The sequence below is a fragment of the Panthera onca genome, chromosome A1, assembly GCF_046562875.1.
Source record: "Panthera onca isolate mPanOnc1 chromosome A1, mPanOnc1 haplotype 2, whole genome shotgun sequence".
Classification (NCBI taxonomy): domain Eukaryota; kingdom Metazoa; phylum Chordata; class Mammalia; order Carnivora; family Felidae; genus Panthera; species Panthera onca.
The window spans coordinates 239,686,833-239,705,229 of NC_138339.1; the positions used below are offsets into that span (position 1 = coordinate 239,686,833).

The following is an 18,397-nucleotide window of genomic DNA, read 5'->3' on the forward strand; positions in this document are numbered from 1 at the left end:
AAGAAAGAGGAGACATAACAACAATGCAGAAATACAAATAATAAAAGAATATTATGAGGAATTATATGCCAATAAATTGGGCAATCTGGAAGAAATGGAAAAATTCCTAAAAACATGTAAACTACCAGACTTAAACAGACTTAAACAGGAAGAAACAGAAAACTTGATCAGACCCCTAATCAGGAAAGATATTGAATCAGTAATCAAAAATCTCCCAACAAAGTAATGTCCAGGGCAGATGGCTTTCCAGGGGGAATTCTACCAAACATTTAAGGAAGAGTTAAGACCTATTCTTTTGAAGCTGTTCCAAAAAATAGAAACGGAAGGAAAACTTCTAAACTCATTCTATGAGGCTAGCGTTACATTGATTCTAAAACCAGACAAAGATCCCACTAAAAAGGAGAACAACATACCAACTTCCCTGACAAACATGGATGCAAAAATTCTCAACAAGATGCTCACAAACCGGATCCAACAATACATGAAAAGAATTATTCACCATGATAAAGTGGGATTTATTCCTGGTATGCAGGGCTGGTTCAATATCTGCAAGTCAATCAACGTGATACATCACATTAATGAAAGAAAGGATAAGAATCACATGATCCTCTCAATAGATGCAGAAAAAGCATCTGACAAAATACAGCATCCTTTCTTGGTAAAAATCCTCAAGAAAGTAGGGATAGAGGAACATACCTCAAGATCATAAAGGCTATATATGAAAGACCCACAGCTAACATCATCCTCAAAAAAAAAAAAAACTGAGAGCTTTCCCCCTAAGTTAGGAACACAAGAGGGATGTCCACTCTTCACCACTGTTATTCAATATAGTGTTGGCAGTCCTAGCCTCAGGAATCAGACAACAGCAAGAAATAAAAGGCACAAATTGGCAAGGAGGAAGTCAAACTTTCACTCTTTGCAAACAAGATGATATTCTATGTGGAAAACCCAAAAGATTCCACCCAAAAACTGCTGGAATGGATACATGAATTCAGCAAAGTTGCAGGACATAAAATCAACACACAAAAATCGGTTGCATTTCTATACACCAATAATGAAGCAGCAGAAAGAAATATCAAGGAACCAATCCCATTTACAATTGCACCAAAAACCATAAAATACCTAAGAATAAACCTAACCAAAGAGGTGAAAAACTTATACACTGAAAACTAGACAAAGGTTATGAAAGAAATTGAAGAAGACACAACAAAATGGAAAAACCTTACATCCTCAAGGATTGGAAGAACAAATATTATTAAAATGTCAATACTACCCAAAGCAATCTACATATTCAATGCAATCCCTATCAAAATAACACCAGCATTCTTCACAGAGCTAGAACAACAATCCTAAAATTTGTATGGAATCAGAAAAGACCCCAAATAACTAAAGCAATCCTGAAACGAAAACCAAAGCTGGAGGCATCACAATTCCAGACTTCAAGCTGTATAACAAAGCTATAATCATTGAGACAGTATTGGACTAGCACAAAAACAGACACTAGATCAATGGAACCCAGAAATGGACCCACAAACCTATGGCCAACTAATCTTTGACAAAGCAGGCAAGAATATCCAATGGAAAAAAGACAGTCTCTTCAGCAAGTGGTACTGGGAAAACCTGACAGTGACATGCAGAAAAATGAACCTGGACCACTTTCTTACACAACATACAAAAATAATCTCAAAATGGATGAAATACCTAAACATAAGAGAGGAAGCCATCAAAATCCTAGAGGTGAAAACAGGCAACAACCTCTCTGACCTTGGCTGTGGCAACTTCTTCTTTCTTTTTTTTAATATTGTACCATGTTTTATTAGGCATATTTGAACACTGATATGACATCTTTGTTTTGCATCTATTTCTCATTTCAGCACAGCTTTCTTAACTGTGCTGCACCAAAGTGTTTCAGACCACAGTCATGCCTGGTTCTCCAGAGTTCTCCAGCTATATAAACTGGGAGAAAAACTGAGTCACAATCTCTTGAGATGGAAAAAAGTGTGAAAGGAAATTTCATATCCAAAATGCAATCAAATTCAGTGAATGAAACTGATGCTAGACATTGTTTTTCTCTTTGAAACCTCCCCAAATAAGTTTTGCATTGCCAAAAAATATAAATAAGATGGGAATTTTTCAACCATTGTTATACTAGTACGGTAACATTTTATTTTATTTTATTTTATTTTATTTTATTTTATTTTATTTTATTTTATTTTATTTTATTTTGTTTTATTTTATTCTACATCCAAATTAGTTAGCATATAGTGCAACAATGATTTCAGGAGTAGATTCCTTAAGGCCCCTTACCCATTTAGCCCGTTCCCCCTCCCACAACCTCTCCAATAACCCTCTGTTTGTTCTCCATATTTAAGAGTCTCTTATGTTTTGTCCCCTCCCTGTTTTTATATTATTCTTGCTTCCCTTCCCTTATGTTCATCTGTTCTGTGTCTTAAAGTCCTCATATGAGTGAGGTCATATAATATTTGTCTTTCTCTGACTAATTTTGCTTAGCATAATACCCTCCAGTTCCATCATGTAGTTGCAAATGACAAGATTTCATTCTTTTTGATTCCCGAGTAATACTCCATTGTATATATACACCACATCTTCTTTATCCATTCATTCATCGATGGACATTTGGGTTCTTTTCATACTTTGGCTATTGTTGGTAGTGCTGCTATAAACATTGGGGTGTATGTGTTCCTTCTAAACAGCATACCTGTATCCCTTGGATAAATACCTAGTAGTGCGATTGCTGGGTCATAGAGTAGTTCTATTTTTAATTTTTTGAAGAACCTCCATACTGTTCCCTAGAGTGGCTGCACCAGTTTGCATTCCCACCAGCAGTGCAAAAAGAGATCCTCTTTCTCTTCATCCTTGCCAACATCTGTTGTTGCCTGAGTTGTTAATGTTAGCCATTCTGAGAGGGGTGAGGTTGTATCTCATTGTGGTTTTGATTTGTATTTCCCTGGGTGTTGAGTTTGATAAGTTCTTTATAGATTTTGGATACTAATCCTTTATCTGATATGTTATTTGCAAATATCTTCTCCCATTCCGTCGGTTGCCTTTTAGTTTTGCTGATTATTTCCTTTGCTGTGAAAAATCTTTTTATTTTGATGAGGTCCTAGTAGTTCATTTTTGCTTTTGTTTCCCTTACCTTTGGAGACGTGGTGAATAAGAAGTTGCTGCGGCCAAGATCAAAGAGGTCTTTGCCTGCTTTCTCCTCTAGGATTTTGATGGCTTCCTGTCTTACATTTAGGTCTTTCATCCACTTTGAGATGATTTTTGTGTATGGTGTAAGAAAGTGGTCCAGGTTCATTCTTCTGCATGTCGCTGTCCAGTTTTCCCAGCACCACTTGCTGAAGAGACTGTCTTTATTCCATTGGATATTCTTGCCTGCTTTGTCAAAGATTAGTTGGCCATATGTTAGTGGGTCCATTTCTGGGTTCTCTGTTCTGTTCCATTGATCTGAGTGTCTGTTTATTTATTTATTTTTTTGCCAAGCCACAGTAACTTCTTATTCAACACATCTCCAGAGGCAAGGGAAACAAAAGCAAAAATGAACTATTAGGACCTCCTCAAGACAAAAAGTTTCTGCACAGTGAAGGAAACAATCAGCAAAACTAAAAGGCAATCAACAGAATTGGAGAAGATATTTGCAAATTTCATATTAGATAAGGGTTAGTATCCAAAATGTATAAAGAACTTATCAAACTCAACACCCAAAAATGAAAGAATCCAGTGAAGAAATGGGCAAAAGACATGAATAGACACTTCTCCAAAGATGACATCCAGATGGCCAACCGACACATGAGAAGAGCCTCAACATCACTCATCATCAGGGAAATACAAATCAAAACCACGAGATACCACCTCACCCCTCTCAGAATGGCTAAAATTAACAACTCAGTCAACAACAGATGTTGGCGAGGATGCAGAGAAAGAGGAATCCTTTTGCACTACTGGGGGGAATGGGAACTGGTGCAGTCCCTCTGGAAAACAGTAAAGAGGGTCCTCAAAAAATTAAAAATAGAACTATTTCATTTGCAACAATGTGGATGGAACTAGATGTATTATGGTAAGCAAAATAAGTCAGAGGAAGACAAATATCATATGATTTCACTCATATGTGAATTTTTAGAAACAAAACAGATGAACATAGGGGAAGGGAAACAAAAGTAAGATAAAAACAGAGAGAGAGAGAGACAAACTATAAGAGACCTTTAAATATGGAGAAAAAAAGGAGGGCTGCTGGCAGGGTGTCGGGTAGATGGGCTAAATGGTCTATGGGCATTAAAGAGGGCACTTGTTGGAATGAGCACTGAGTGTTATCTGTAAGTGATGAATCACTAAATTCTATTCCTGAAATCATTATTAGTGCTATATGTTTACTAACTTGGATTTAAATTTAAAAAATAATTAAAAGGAAAAAAATAAAATAAAATATAAATTGTATGTGATTTTGCCTGTTTTGCCAATTCTTCTCTTATGTTGTATCAGAGAAATATATATTTCTGCCAGTAGAAATATATATAAAATACGTTTTTCCCTGTAGTGATTGCATTAACATGTTTCTAACTTTTTTCTCATCCCTTACCAATAGTGTCCTCAAAGTCCAAATTTCTACTAGGAGTAATCGGTGAAACATTTAAATAAGTAAGTAGAAAAGGTCAACAGAGAAAATGCAAATAAATAAAAAGGAAGATATTAATAAGGATAGTTCATAAATTAGCAAACTAAAGAAAAGATAAACGAAACAAGATTTTGGCGCCTGGAAGGGGGGTGATGCTGTTATAAATTCCTAAAAATGTGCAAATGGCTTTGGAATTTGACTGTGTGAAGGCTGGAAGATTTTGAAGAGGAAAAATTTCCCGATAAATACATTTTAAGTTACAACTTCCCTTTATATTTGCTTCGGGTTTTCTCATATATTTTAACATTTTGTATTCTAAAAAAAAAAATTTTTTTTTAATGTTTATTTATTTTTGACAGAGAGAGAGACAGAGCATGAGCAGGGGAGGGGCAGAGAGAGAGGGAGACACAGAATCCAAAGCAGGCTCCAGGCTCTGAGCTGTCAGCACAGAGCCCAACATGGGGCTCAAACTCACAGATTGCGAGATCATGACCCGAGCTGAAGTCGGATGCTCAACCGACTAAAACACCCAGGCGCCCCTAACATTTTGTATTCTTACAACCATTTCATTCTTAAGTATTTCTTCATTTTCTTGATAATTTCCTTTTACCCCAATAGTATTTAATAATCATTTATTTAGTATTCAAATATCTAGGGCTTATTAATTTTGTTATTAATCCTAAATATTATTAGATTACGGTTGGAGAATATGGTATCTATGATATTGATTTTTAGAATTCATTAGGGATACTTTAGGGCCAAATCTGATCTATTGTTGTAAATATTTTTAATGTAAAAAATATCTATTTTCTCTTTGCTAATTCTTCATATACACATTAACTGGGTTAGTCAGATCCTTTTTTTTTTATCTCATCATATTTTTTAATTTCCTCGATGTATCAGGTTTTGAGAGTGGGTATGTTAAAATCCTCAAATAATAACTGTTCATTGATTTATCTAAGTCTTACTTCATTTCCTTGTTTTGCTTTATAGCTATATTGTAGCTATGTATTAGTTTTTAAGAGCTACCATAACAAATTGCTACAAACTTAGTGGCTTAAAACTACATACTTTTATTCTTTCACAGTTCTAGAAGCCAGAATTCTGAAATCAAGCTGTCAGCAGGGCCATGCTCTCTCCAAAACTCTAGTTTTGGAGTTCCCTCCAAAATTCAAGAATTATTTCTTGCCTCTTCCGGCTTCTGGTTTCTCAGGCATTCCTTATATTGTGGCAGCATAGCTCCAATCTTTGCTTCTGTCTTCACATGGACTTTTCCTTTGTGCGTTCTGTTTTAAGATCCTTAAGTATATGTACAGAGACCTTTTTTTCCAAATAAGATTACTTTTGCAGGTTCTGGATGAACATATCTTTTGGGGAGGGCAGCCTTCAAACAACTGAAAGTGCTATAGTGAAGGTACATGTATGTATATGACAGTTGTACCTTCTTACTTGACTGTATATAATATGCCCATTATTTTACTTATATGTATATACATAACTATATAAAATGCATATACACAAATGTATACAATTATATACGTCTTATATCATGCCATGGAGGGGTAGGCAGCAGTGGGAATTTTTTGTTAGAAATTTTTTTTTTTAATGTTTATTTATTTTTGAGACAGAGAGACAGAGCATGAACAGGGGAGGGTCAGAGAGAGAGGGAGACATAGAATCCGAAGCAGACTCCAGGCTCTGAGCTGTCAGCACAGAGCCCGACGCGGGGCTTGAACTCACGGACCATGAGATCATGACCTGAGCTGAAGTCGGACGCCCAACCGACTGAGCCACCCAGGCTCCCCTTGTTAGAAAATTTTTAAAGCTTATTTATTTTGAGAGACAGAGAGCATGTGCAAGAAGGGGAAGGGCAGAAAGAGAGGGAGTGAGAGAGAATCCCAAGCAGGCTCCACAGTCAGCATGGAGCCCAACTCAGGGCTCAAACTCATGAACCATTAGATCATGGCCTGAGCTGAAATCAAGAGTTGGACACTTAGCTGACTGAGCCACCCAGGTACCCAGCAGTGGGAGTTTTCAACTGGGAGTTGCAGTGTCTGTAGGGAATTTAAAGACAATGATAAAATCTAAGAATTAGTCTGCATTTTATTATCACTATGGTCAGGCAATTTTAAATAATATCAGTGGTAAAATATTCTTAAAATGATCTCTTTTGTTGGCCTCGGTACAAAATAATTACTGCAGGTACTGTTGAGTATTAATAATAAACATGTAAATTCAAATTAACATGTTTTTATTGCTTTTCATTTAACAAACATTTTACAAACAGGTTATTTCAGGTTTTACATACAGGTTATTTTACATACAGGTTAATTCAGAAAACTCCCAATACCACTATTACCCTATAATACACATCAACTTATTTATACATCTTTGTTTTAAGAGTGAGTTTATAATAATTCTAAACCTTTAAAGCTTGCTTCATGTGCCGTTCAGGTCTGCAACCCTTTGGGGAACTACATATTACTTCATTTAAACAACAGGTTATAAATAAGTGATAATAACACAGTCATTGTAAAAAAATAAACAGAATTTGCGTAACCTTAATTCTGTTATCATATGTGACCACTTGGGTCTTTTGTCTCTGTTTAATAACTGCTTAATAAGAACAACAAAGCAATGTTACTAAATATTGATCTTTTGACATACTGCTCATGGAAAGGCAAACATTGTGACTGAGAATATATTCCCTAGAGCCAGATTGCCTGTTTGATCTTAACTTTGTCACCAGGTAGCTGTACGATCATGGGCAAGTTACTTAAACTCTCTCAGTCTCAGTTTCATCATCTTTTAAATGTGGGTAATATTAAAATATGGATTAATAAAAATACTTTAGAGCATTTCCTTGTGATTTAATGAATTATCACACATATTGCAGTTAGAATTACACCTATAACATTGTAAGAAATTGATAAATTTTAGCTTTTATTATTATTAATTCCCAAGTGGCTCAGTGGTACATCAAGAAAAAAATTCTCTGGGGTGCCTGGGTGGCTCAGTTGATTAAGAGACTAACTCTTGATTTCAACTCAGGTCATGATCTCATGGTTGGTGAGATTGAGCCCTGCATCCCTGCTTGGGATTTTCTCTCTCTTCTCTCTCTGCCCCTCCCCCACTCCCACCTGATGGTTGGCTCTCTCTCAAAATAAATAAACATTAGAAAAAAGAAAAAAAATTCTTCATAACAATACTTTGATGAAACAAAAATATCTTTAATGTAAAATTAATGTATATTATTGTAATATAAAAGAAAAGATTTGGGGTGCCTGGGTGACTCAGTCGGTTAAGCTTTTGACTTTGGCTCAGGTCATGATCTCATTGTTCGTGAGTTCAGGTCCCTCATCAGGCTGTCTGCTGTCCACACAGAGTCCGCTTTGGAATCCTGTTTCCCTCTCTTTCTCTGTCCCTCCCTATCCCCTGTCCCCACTAGCTCTCTCTCTCAAAAATAGATAAACATTTGAAAAAAGAAGAAGAAGAGATTTAATGCTTGGAATCAGTACATAAAACGAAGAAGCTTTGAGAAAATAGACTTGAAACCAAAATTTACTCCTGGAAAGTGGCTTAGTATATAATTCTAAAATCATGATCAACAACAACAAAAAATCATGATCCAAGTATTTCATAGAATATTGGATCAAAACACTTGTGGGATGAAGGATAGATGAGAAAAGTGACTGAGGGAATAAATGCTTATCCTGCTAAGCCACCACCAACAAAACAAAAATATATTTTAGGCAATAAAATAAGGAAGACTAGGAAAGAAGGAACAAAGATTGGAAGCTTAAGATGGCCGATTGATTTTTCTGTCTTTTCCCCCACTCTCCCAATATTTAATATTGCAGTGATTTACTATAGAACTTTATATATGCAGTGATTATATGCAAAACATATGCAGTGATTTACTATAGAACTTTATGTAATGGTGGAAATATTTCTTATCTATGCTGTCCAATATAGCAGCTACTAAGAATGAGAGAGTTTAAGTACCTAGCTAGCTGATGATAGTCAAAGGCAGGTGATCTGGCTGCAGAAAGTGTACTCTTAATCACAATGTCTCTCCGCCTTTCCATGGGCAGTCAGTCTTTAATTATCAAAAGATCCATAATAAACAGCATTGCCTTGTAGTTATTTATCAGTGTCACAATTTTTTTTTATTTGGACCTTACAACATCCTGCATTATTTAATTACAAAATAGCAAGTGAGGTGGAAGTGAGGATAGTCATGGGTTTGTAATTAGTAGCAGACAAATAAGAATTTGAATGCAACTCTTCTGTCCTCGGAAGCTCGATGTAATTTATCATAGAGGCTCTTTGGTTTGCTCTTGTGGTCTGTATAGGAATCATTGTGTCCACCTTTAATAATGAAAAGTTATTCAGAAAATACTTTAAATGTATTGAAGTAAATATTATCACCAATGTCGACTTCTGTTGTTCTAATTCAACATTCCTTGAAATCACGGCAGCATATCAAGGAAAGAATCTATGGACCTCTTACTCTTGTCATTATAGAGAAACAAATATTATCATCTTTTCATCTTTGAACAGTATCAGTGCCAGAGAATTGTGAGCAAGATAATGCCTCCAGAAGTACGTGACGTGTGACTACTGAATCTAGTATCTAACGTCTCTGACACAGACCTTACTTTAAATTGTCTATACAACTCTACCCTGTTAATCCAACGTACCTCTCTGGCTTGCCTTTACCACGTGCTTAAACAGGATAGGGATGGTTATAATTTGCACAGTTATTGAAATGTTGGTAATACATTTTGTTGCTTCATTTATTTCCAAACAATACTTGAGGAGTTAAAACATAAAAATCTCGGTGACATTAGGGATGTCCATGCAATCTAGCACTACATATAAAGACTCTCGTCCATCTATGACCGTGCTTTTGCCTTAGATGATTTGTGTCTGTCACTCAATAGGCCTGTGTCTTTACCATATCCCAGAAAAAGTACTGAGGGGGTTCAATCGGTTTTTAAAATCCGTTTGTGGGGGCGCCTGGGTGGCGCAGTCGGTTAAGCGTCCGACTTCAGCCAGGTCACGATCTCGCGGTCCGTGAGTTCGAGCCCCGCGTCGGGCTCTGGGCTGATGGCTCGGAGCCTGGAGCCTGTTTCCGATTCTGTGTCTCCCTCTCTCTCTGCCCCTCCCCCGTTCATGCTCTGTCTCTCTCTGTCCCAAAAATAAATAAAAAACGTTGAAAAAAAAAATAAAAAAATAAAAATAAAAAAAAAAAATAAAATCCGTTTGTGTCATCTGTAATGGTTTTTTACCAACTTGTAAACACCGTCAGTGGTAATCCCACGAACAACCGCTAGGGTGAGACGAAAGAGGCCCCGCTTTCATCTTTACATGGAATCTTGGATGTCGCACGGCACCCTGACGTGCGCCGAAGACGTAGGTGTAGACGATGAACAAAAGAGAAGCCCCAGCGTCGATGTGGCTTCTCCGGGCACACCCGCCCCGGGGCGCGCCGCCACGCTGCGCACCGTCGCCCGGCTCCCCGCAGCCAGGCCGGCCCCGGTCGGGCGAAGCGATGGAGCAGGCGGTGGAGTGGAGACCCCATCGACCGTTGAGGACCAGCAGATGGTGGAAGGCAGTGGGGAGGCCGGGTAGAGGCTGGGGGAGGGCGACCGAAAGGGGCCGCGGAGGAGGACGACGGCAGCGGCGAGGGACGCACCGAGGGGAGGCTCCGGCCCTTCCAACAGGCGGGAGCCCAGCTCCAGGGGAGCCCGCAGCTTCCTCCATCTTGGTTGATGGAGGCGGGGAGCGGCGTCTGGGTCCCTCCACCGTGGCGCCCGTCCCCCAGGGCCCCTCAGACGCAGACGCCGGCATCAGGGGCCGTCCCCCCGGCCGAATGGCGGAGCCCAGTTGGGGCTTCGCGGGAACAAGTTTCCCAGCCCCACGGGGTCTGGTTTTGAACTGGTCCCAAGTTCCCACAGCAGTCCCGACAAAATGGAGGACGTCGTCTCCTCCTGCAGCCATGACGGGAGGTGGGGGGACTATTCCCCACGGGGGTGAGGCGAGGGTGGAGGCGCTCCCACTCCCCCGCGGCACGTTCGGGAACCCACTTCACCCGCTGCCCCGACCTCCCACTTTCAATCGCTCCAGCCCGTGCCCGGGCTCGCCCCTCTCGGGGGGCTTCAGGAACTGGACAGGGAGGGCGTTGGGGACATCGAGGCCGCGTCTCTCCTCGGGCAGGGTCGTTGGGAGCGGCTGCAGCAGCCTGGGCGCCCAGGCCCGAGCCAGGGCAGGCGGCCACGGCCTCAGACTCGCGGGCTGTCCCGGGCCCTGGAGGGCACCCCGGGCGCCCAGGGCCGGAGCCCGCGGCCGGTGCAGCGGGCGGCGAAACTCGGGCTGCCTGACCCTGACGGACCCGGGGGTGGGGGCGGGGTGGGAGGCGGGGGTAAGGAGGGGAGGGGACGCGGCCGAGGGCCGGGAGCGGGCGGAGGGGGGGGAGTGGAACGGCGACGCCGGGGGGTGTGGCCTGCGCCTGACGGACAGCCCTTCGGACCACCCCCCCGAGGGGGGTCCTGAAGGAAGGCAGATGTGGCCAATGGACGTGCCCGAGGCGCCGCGGCCCGCCTTTCCGGCCGGCCAATGAGGGTGCGGAGGGCGGGGCCTCTCCGGGCTCGGCCGCACCGCCGCCTCCTCCGTCTCCTCCGCCTCCTCCTCCTCACCAGCGCTAAACCCGGGACTGGACCGAGCGGAGTTGTGCGTGTGGCCGATGGCGGGGTGGGACTGGGAGTGGGTCAGGGGAGTGGGGGTTCGTTCCGCGGAGCCGCAGCCAGAACCGGGTGAGGCTTATCCCCGCTGTCTTTGCAGTCCAGATTCGCCGGTAGTAGGGGTGGCTGGGTGCAGCGCAGCCTCGGGAGGAGGAGATGCGTGAGCCTCCCCCCGACCCGGGATTAATACACCGCGGCGCGGCCGCGTCGGGGCCTCGGGGTCTGCTCCGGGCTCTGCTCTTGTCACAGGCGTCTTCGCGTGCGGCCCGAAGGGCTGCGAGAGTGAGGGCGAGGCCGGGAGGGCTGGGTGAGGAGGACGCCAGAGGCGGGGGTCGCTCGGGAGGCGGGGGTTTTCCGGGCCGGGGCGGTGGGAGGTCGCGGGGTATTTTTCCTTTTCTTTATTGCGGGGGGCGGGGGGCGGAGGAGGTAGAAAGGTGGGGGGAGGGGCACCTCAGTTCGTTCTCCCGCTCTCGGGGCTGCGCTCCCACTGTCTCCGCGGCAGCCCGAGGTCCCCAAGTTTTTCGGGGCGAGGGTGCTGCCTCTTCCCCCACCGGGTCCCCTCCGTCCCTCTTCTGTTCCCTGGAGTTTCTCGTCTTGTCTAATTTGGGCGAGTTCTAATGGCGGACAGGGACTGCAAAGGCTCCGAGTCAGAGCAACTGCTTGGGGCAAATGTAGGAGATTTCACCCGGCGGTGACGTGAGCCGCTCCTTACCTCCGAACTGGTGTCCCGATTGACCGGGATAGCGCTGGGTGGGCAAATTTAGGAGGGAATACACTTCTCTTGCTGGCGTCGAGGGAACCTTTTGCCTTCCACCAACCCCGCCCTCCCCTTCCCTTCGAGCAGGCTTGTTCTCCACCTCCCGTTCTGTAATTTGAAGAACGAGATTTAGCTACATCTCGTCGTTTAGATCCCTATAGTAGTTGTTGTGCGTTTTTTTTAAACCTCGCTTCTCCACCGCTCTGGGTTGGGGGAGGGAAGAAGAGCACGGAAACTCCTTGACTTCTTACCCTTTGCTTCCTCCCTCTGGTGGTTAGGAGTTGGTGCTACGTCCAGATGGGCTGTAATTAAATAGTTTCGCAGCTCTCTCTCCTGTCATTCTAGGATCAGGAATCACCTTCAGGCCAGTCTGGTTCGGCTTTGGCAGAAATTAAGGAAGAAGACATACCATTTGTGAGTAATTTTACCCTGCTTTTTTAATTTAAATGCACTTAGTGCAATAGTCGATTTATCTTTCTGTTATCTTGATGGCAGAGAGCTAGTTGCTTAGATGGACCCTGTCCCCAGAGCCAAGTCAGGGTAATCCCTGGGAAAGCACTGGGAATGTATGCTGATACTTACACCACTGGATAGGATTTAAAGTAGGTTTCACTTTAAATGCTTTGGGTGTAACTTTTTTTCCCCACCTTCTCAGTGGATAAAAATATTTTTTTTCTTTGCTGTTGGATTAAGAAAGAGCGTAGGGGCACCTGGGTGGCTCAGTAATTGAGCCTCCGACTTTGGCTCAGGTCATGATCTGGTGGTTTGTGTGTTCAAGCCCTCCATCGGGGTTGCTGCTTGTCAGCCTGTCAGCACACAGCCTGCTTGGGATCCTCTGTCCCCCTCACTCTCTCTGTCCCTCCCCCATTGGTGCTCTCTCTCTCAAAAATAAACATTAAAGGGGCGCCTGGGTGGCGCAGTCGGCTAAGCGTCCGACTTCAGCCAGGTCACGATCTCGCGGTCCGGTCCGTGAGTTCGAGCCCCGCGTCAGGCTCTGGGCTGATGGCTCGGAGCCTGGAGCCTGTTTCCGATTCTGTGTCTCCCTCTCTCTCTGCCCCTCCCCCGTTCATGCTCTGTCTCTCTCTGTCCCAAAAATAAATAAAAAACGTTGAAAAAAAAAATTAAAAAAAAAAAAATTAAAAAAAGAAAGAAAAATACTCTGAATTTTCTGTTCTTTTACGGTTGATGAAGAGAGTATTTTTTGTATGTTTGTCTTACATCTGAGAAAGCTTTCTATTTAAGTGCCCTGATAGTCCTCCAGCCAGCATCACATCAGGAGGTACATAATCTAGTTGTCACACTACTTTTAGTTCTGAGATTGACCACGAATTGGTAGTGACAGCTGGATCTCTCCATTATGATGTTAATGTATTTTTCTTTGTATCAGGAAGTAATCTATGTAATGTTTCATTTTGGTGCAATAAAATGCCCAATTCTCTGTCAGTTAATTGTTTTTTAACACCAATCCTTTCCTGAATCAGTAATTTTATTAGGAGTCTGAAGATGATGATTTTTTAATGTTTAGTTTTGAGAGAGAGAGAGTGTGTGCGTGCACGCGTGCGCAAATGGTAGAGGGACAGAAAAGGGGAGACAGGATCCCAAGTGGGCTCTGTGCTGACAGCAGAGAGCTTGACATGAGGCTCGAATTGGCGAACCCCAAGATCATGACCTGAGCCACCCAGTCGCCCCTAAAGATGATGACTATAAAAAAAGAATCACTGATTCCACATCTATTATCTGGGATTCAGTACAGTTTTAGGTCCTGCCTATTTTGTTCTTTAAAGCTGTTCCAACACCTTACAGTTGGCGATTGAAATGAAACTTGTGATTAGAATAACTCACATGGTAGTACTCCTGCCTTCTCTTTGGCCTTGTTCTCCTTACCAGTCTTGTCTTTGCACTTAATGCTATTATTCTTCACAGTACACCTTTTTAGTTAGTTAGATCGAGGACACTGTGTCAGGATGTAGACTGCTGTCTAGCTTTTAGGAATGGATATTGTTTTAATTCAGTAATTTTTCTATAATCCCTGCGTGGTGATATTTCACATTCCCTGGAGTTTTGTGAGGTGATGGGATGTAGGCACGGTTCTAGAGCTCTGCTGGGTATTCATAGAAAAAGGGAACCAGTGAGGGGTGAGTTTGGCAGGGTAACAAGTCACTGACTCAGTTATTATCACTTAGAAAAGCCATTTTTCTCAGAGTATTCCTAGGTATTTGCAGCATGATGTAGTATAAAGAACTAGGCTTTAGTGCCAGCCAGATTGGAGTTAAAATTGCTGCTATCTTGGGGTGCCTGGCAGGCTCAGTCAGTGAGGCATATTTGACTCTTGATCTCAGGGTCATGAGTTCAAGCCCCATGTTGGTCATAGAAATTACTTAAAAAGTGGGGTGCCTGGCACTTGTACCCCAATGTTTATAGCAGCACTCTCAACAATAGCCAAATTGTGGAAAGAGCCTAAATGTCCATCAACTGATGAATGGATAAAGAAATTGTGGTTTATATACACAATGGAGTACTACGTGGCGATGAGAAAGAATGAAATATGGCCCTTTGTAGCAACATGGATATAACTGGAGAGTGTGATGCTAAGTGAAATAAGTCATACAGAGAAAGACAGATACCATATGTTTTCACTCTTACGTGGATCCTGAGAAACTTAACAGAAACCCATGGGGGAGGGGAAGGAAAAAAAAAAAAGAGGTTAGAGTGGGAGAGAGCCAAAGCATAAGAGACTCTTAAAAACTGAGAACAAACTGAGGGTTGATGGGGGGTGGGAGGGAGGGGAGGGGAGGTGATGGGTATTGAAGAGGGCATCTTTTGGGATGAGCACTGGGTGTTGTATGGAAACCAATTTGACAATAAATTTCATATATTAAAAAAAAAAAAAAAGTGGGGTGCCTGAGTGGCTCAGTCAGTTGAGCGTCTGACTTCAGCTCAGGTCGTGATCTCACGGTTCATGAGTTTGAGTCCCATGTCGGCCTCTGTGCTGACAGCTCAGAGCCTGGATCCTGCTTTTGATTCTGTGTCTCCCTCTCTCTCTGCCCCTCCTATGCTCATGCTCTGTCTCAAAAATAAATAAACATGAAAAAAAAATTTTTTAAAGAGAATACTTAAAAAGTAAATAAAATTTAAAAGCATTAACAACAAATTTCTGCTATCTTATATATTTGGAAAGTGCAAACTAAATAAGGGTAAATAAATGAACATTTATTATGGGCATTTTATAAATGAGTAAATTATGTATATCTTCCCAAGATTGCTGTTAAGATTTAATTGACTATACAAATAGGTAAAGTGCCTGGTCCATAAGTTTTGGGACACACACATATACACATACATACTGTTAATGGTAACTGTAATTCTTATCCTCTAGGTTTTTGTGTTTTTGTTTTTTTTATTACGTGAGATTTCCTCAGGATTATCTTTCAACTTAAAACTAAGTTTCCCCTTACTTTTGTTTTATTTTTAAAATATTTATTTATTTTTGAGAGAGAGTGCACGTGCACACATGCTAATGGTGCAGAGCTCCACGTGGGGCTTGAACTCATGAACCACAAGATCATGACCTGAGCTGAAGTCAGATGTTTAACTGACTGAGCCACCCAAGCTTCCCGTAAGTTTTTCCTTTCTGCTAAGCTTTTAATATCTGCAGGCTCTTTATTATGTTAGAAATGTTAATTTGGGGGGTACCTGTTGGCTTAGTTGGTAGAGTATGCAACTGTTGATCTAGAGGTTGTAAGTTCAAGCCCCACGTTAGACATAGAAACCACAAAAAAAAGTTAATTTTCTATGATCTTTACTCATCACCCAGATAGAGTACTGATAATTTTGTAGTTTTTCATTTTACGTTTGTTTTTCCTGCATTTATCTATCGTTCTTTTTTTTTCTCTTTTAACTATTCCTATTAGAAGCTTTCCTCAGATATTTCATAATTCTTGACTGGTCTACTTGTGATTAAGAATTCGGAACTAGAAAGCAAATCAGAAAAGTGTGGTTGGGCTTTCAATTTGGGAACTTCACTGTAGAATGGTTCTTTTGGCCAATTGATGGAGAATCTCTAGAGTCATTATCTTTAGGTCTTTTCCTGTTTTTGTTGGTTCCTAATTTCATAGAGAAGAGTGTTTCTGACGCACCTGTGTGGGTCAGTCGGTTTAGCGTCTGACTTCAGCTGAGGTCGTCATGAGTTTGAGCCCCGCATCAGGCTCTGCTGTCAGCACATAGCCTGCTTCGGATCCTCTGTTCTCCTCTCTCTCTGCCCTTCCCCTGCTTGTGCTCTTCTCTCAAAAGAAATAAACTTAAAACAATTTTTGTTTTTAAAACATAGGTGAGTGTTCCTGAGAAAGAAGTCTTCCAGGCAAGAGTCAGGTCCTGAAAGATAAAGGTCTGGATGCCACCTCTGTGGGAATCAAGTGGGAGGAAACATTTCGTATGCATGATACTGAACCATTCATCCATGCTTGGTGAACCCCAGACAAAAATCTTCTGTTCTATCCAAAGAGTAAAAGTCTAGAACCTTGTGCCAGGGTAGGGAAGAACCTGTCATCGTCAACATGGAGGGAGACAATAGTTCTAGGATCTCCCAACCTCATTTTAGCTCCCCTATCCCCTGTTCCAGAGATATCTGCACCTCCTGGTTTCTGAGCCTTTTGAAGATTCTATGGCATAATCAGGAAGTTTCTCTTAGCTTGTTCCATCACTATTTTAGTTTGGCTGTCTCAGATCCACTGAGGTAGTTACTCATCCATTTGCTCTTCAGCTTACAAAATCTTGTTGCTTTTTTTCTTGTTCTTCCTTTCCTTGTGTGTAGGAACCTTACCATTGTTTATGGGGGTTTTAGAAAGGAGTGAAGTTAGTTGTGTGTGATTAATCTACCGACTGAATCCCTACCAGGCTATTGATTTCTAGATAGTAATTTTGTACTTGGACACTTTACTAATTCTCTTGCTATTTGTTGTAGTTGTTCATTTGAGTCTTCTTTATCCTATCTGATTACATTTTTATACCTCCAGAATCATAGCACACCTTTATTTTGTTTCTGATCTCAAATGGGAATGCTTATAGCAGATACTCACTAAACATGAGTTGGCTTTCGAGTTGAGATTCTTTTTATGTAAATATATAAATATTTGTATAGTAAGACCTGTTCTGTGACAATATAAGTCCACAAAGATGCAGTAGGACATGTTCTAGGACTAATTAATGATTAACAACGGTTTTTGTGGGGTGCCTGGGTGGCTTGGTCAGTTGAGCATCCAACTTTGACTCAGGTCATGATCTTGTGGTTCACAAGTTCGAGCCCCACGTCAGGCTCTGTATGGCAGCTCAGAGCCTGGATCCTGCTTCAGATTCTGTCTCCCTCTCTCTTTGCCCCTCCTATTCTCATGCTCTGTCTCTCTCTCTCTCTCTCAAAAATAAATAAACATTAAAAAAAAAATTCTTAACCGTTTTTGTAACCTACGTCCTAATTATCTTTTATAGAGCCTACAGAATATAGATGGCCAAAAAAATGAACCTTTGAAACCATAATTTTTTTTATGGTGTGATTTTTTTTTTTCCCTAAGATTTTATTTTTAAGTAATTTCTATACCCACCATGGGGCTCACACTCACAACCTTGAGATCAAGAGTCTCATGCTCTAGTGACAGCTAGCTAAGCACCCCAATAATTATTTTTAAATACTTTACTGTTGATTTTAATTTTTGTAGATTCATAGAGCAAGTTAGTTTACCTTTCTTACATGTGCTAATCTTGTCATATTAACATCTCAACGTTTCTATTTTAGCTTTAAACCACTGACAGATTCTTTGTAATAATGTAAATTTTGTGTAATTGTATGTAAACATTGAAAATTGAATGGCTATTAAATCACTCACTTATAAGAATATAACAAAAACTTTTGCAACTTTTAAAAAGCATATTTTAAAAACTGACCATGTATGCTTAAAAATGGTTAAAATGGCAAGTTTTATGTTATATATATTTTGCCACAAATTTTTAATTTCCTTCAGGAAATAAAAACAACTGAGATGTCACTAAAGGTAAATACAAAAGGGCAAAACACTCTTGTCTTTGTTTTAATAAGTCTTATCTTTACCCCTAATTAAATACCCTGTTAATTTTACAAAGTTGTTACCAATTATCTAGAGATAGTCTGCATTTAACATTCTTATTTGGTCTGCAGCCTAACTTTTTTGCATGGTGGTGTTATAATCTTTTATCAAATTTCTCTGTGCAGATTTTCCTTTCCTTTTCCATTAC

General features: G+C 41.4%; 1 protein-coding gene across 3 annotated transcripts in view; it reads left to right on the top strand.

Moving 5' to 3' along the window:
• Nucleotides 1-10,915: 10,915 nt before the first annotated feature.
• LOC132680609 (zinc finger MYM-type protein 5) overlaps nt 10,916-18,397 on the top strand; it is a 33,101-nt gene continuing 25,619 nt past the window's right edge. For 2 of the 3 annotated variants that reach the window (XM_078449468.2, XM_078449484.2), the window contains exons 1-2: nt 10,916-11,451; nt 12,482-12,550. In XM_078449468.2, coding sequence (XP_078305594.1) covers nt 11,255-11,451; nt 12,482-12,550 — 266 coding nt within the window. In that variant the 5' untranslated portion in view covers nt 10,916-11,254. The remainder of the gene's footprint in view (nt 11,452-12,481; nt 12,551-18,397) is intronic. The other variant, XM_078449241.2, reaches the window with a different exon arrangement.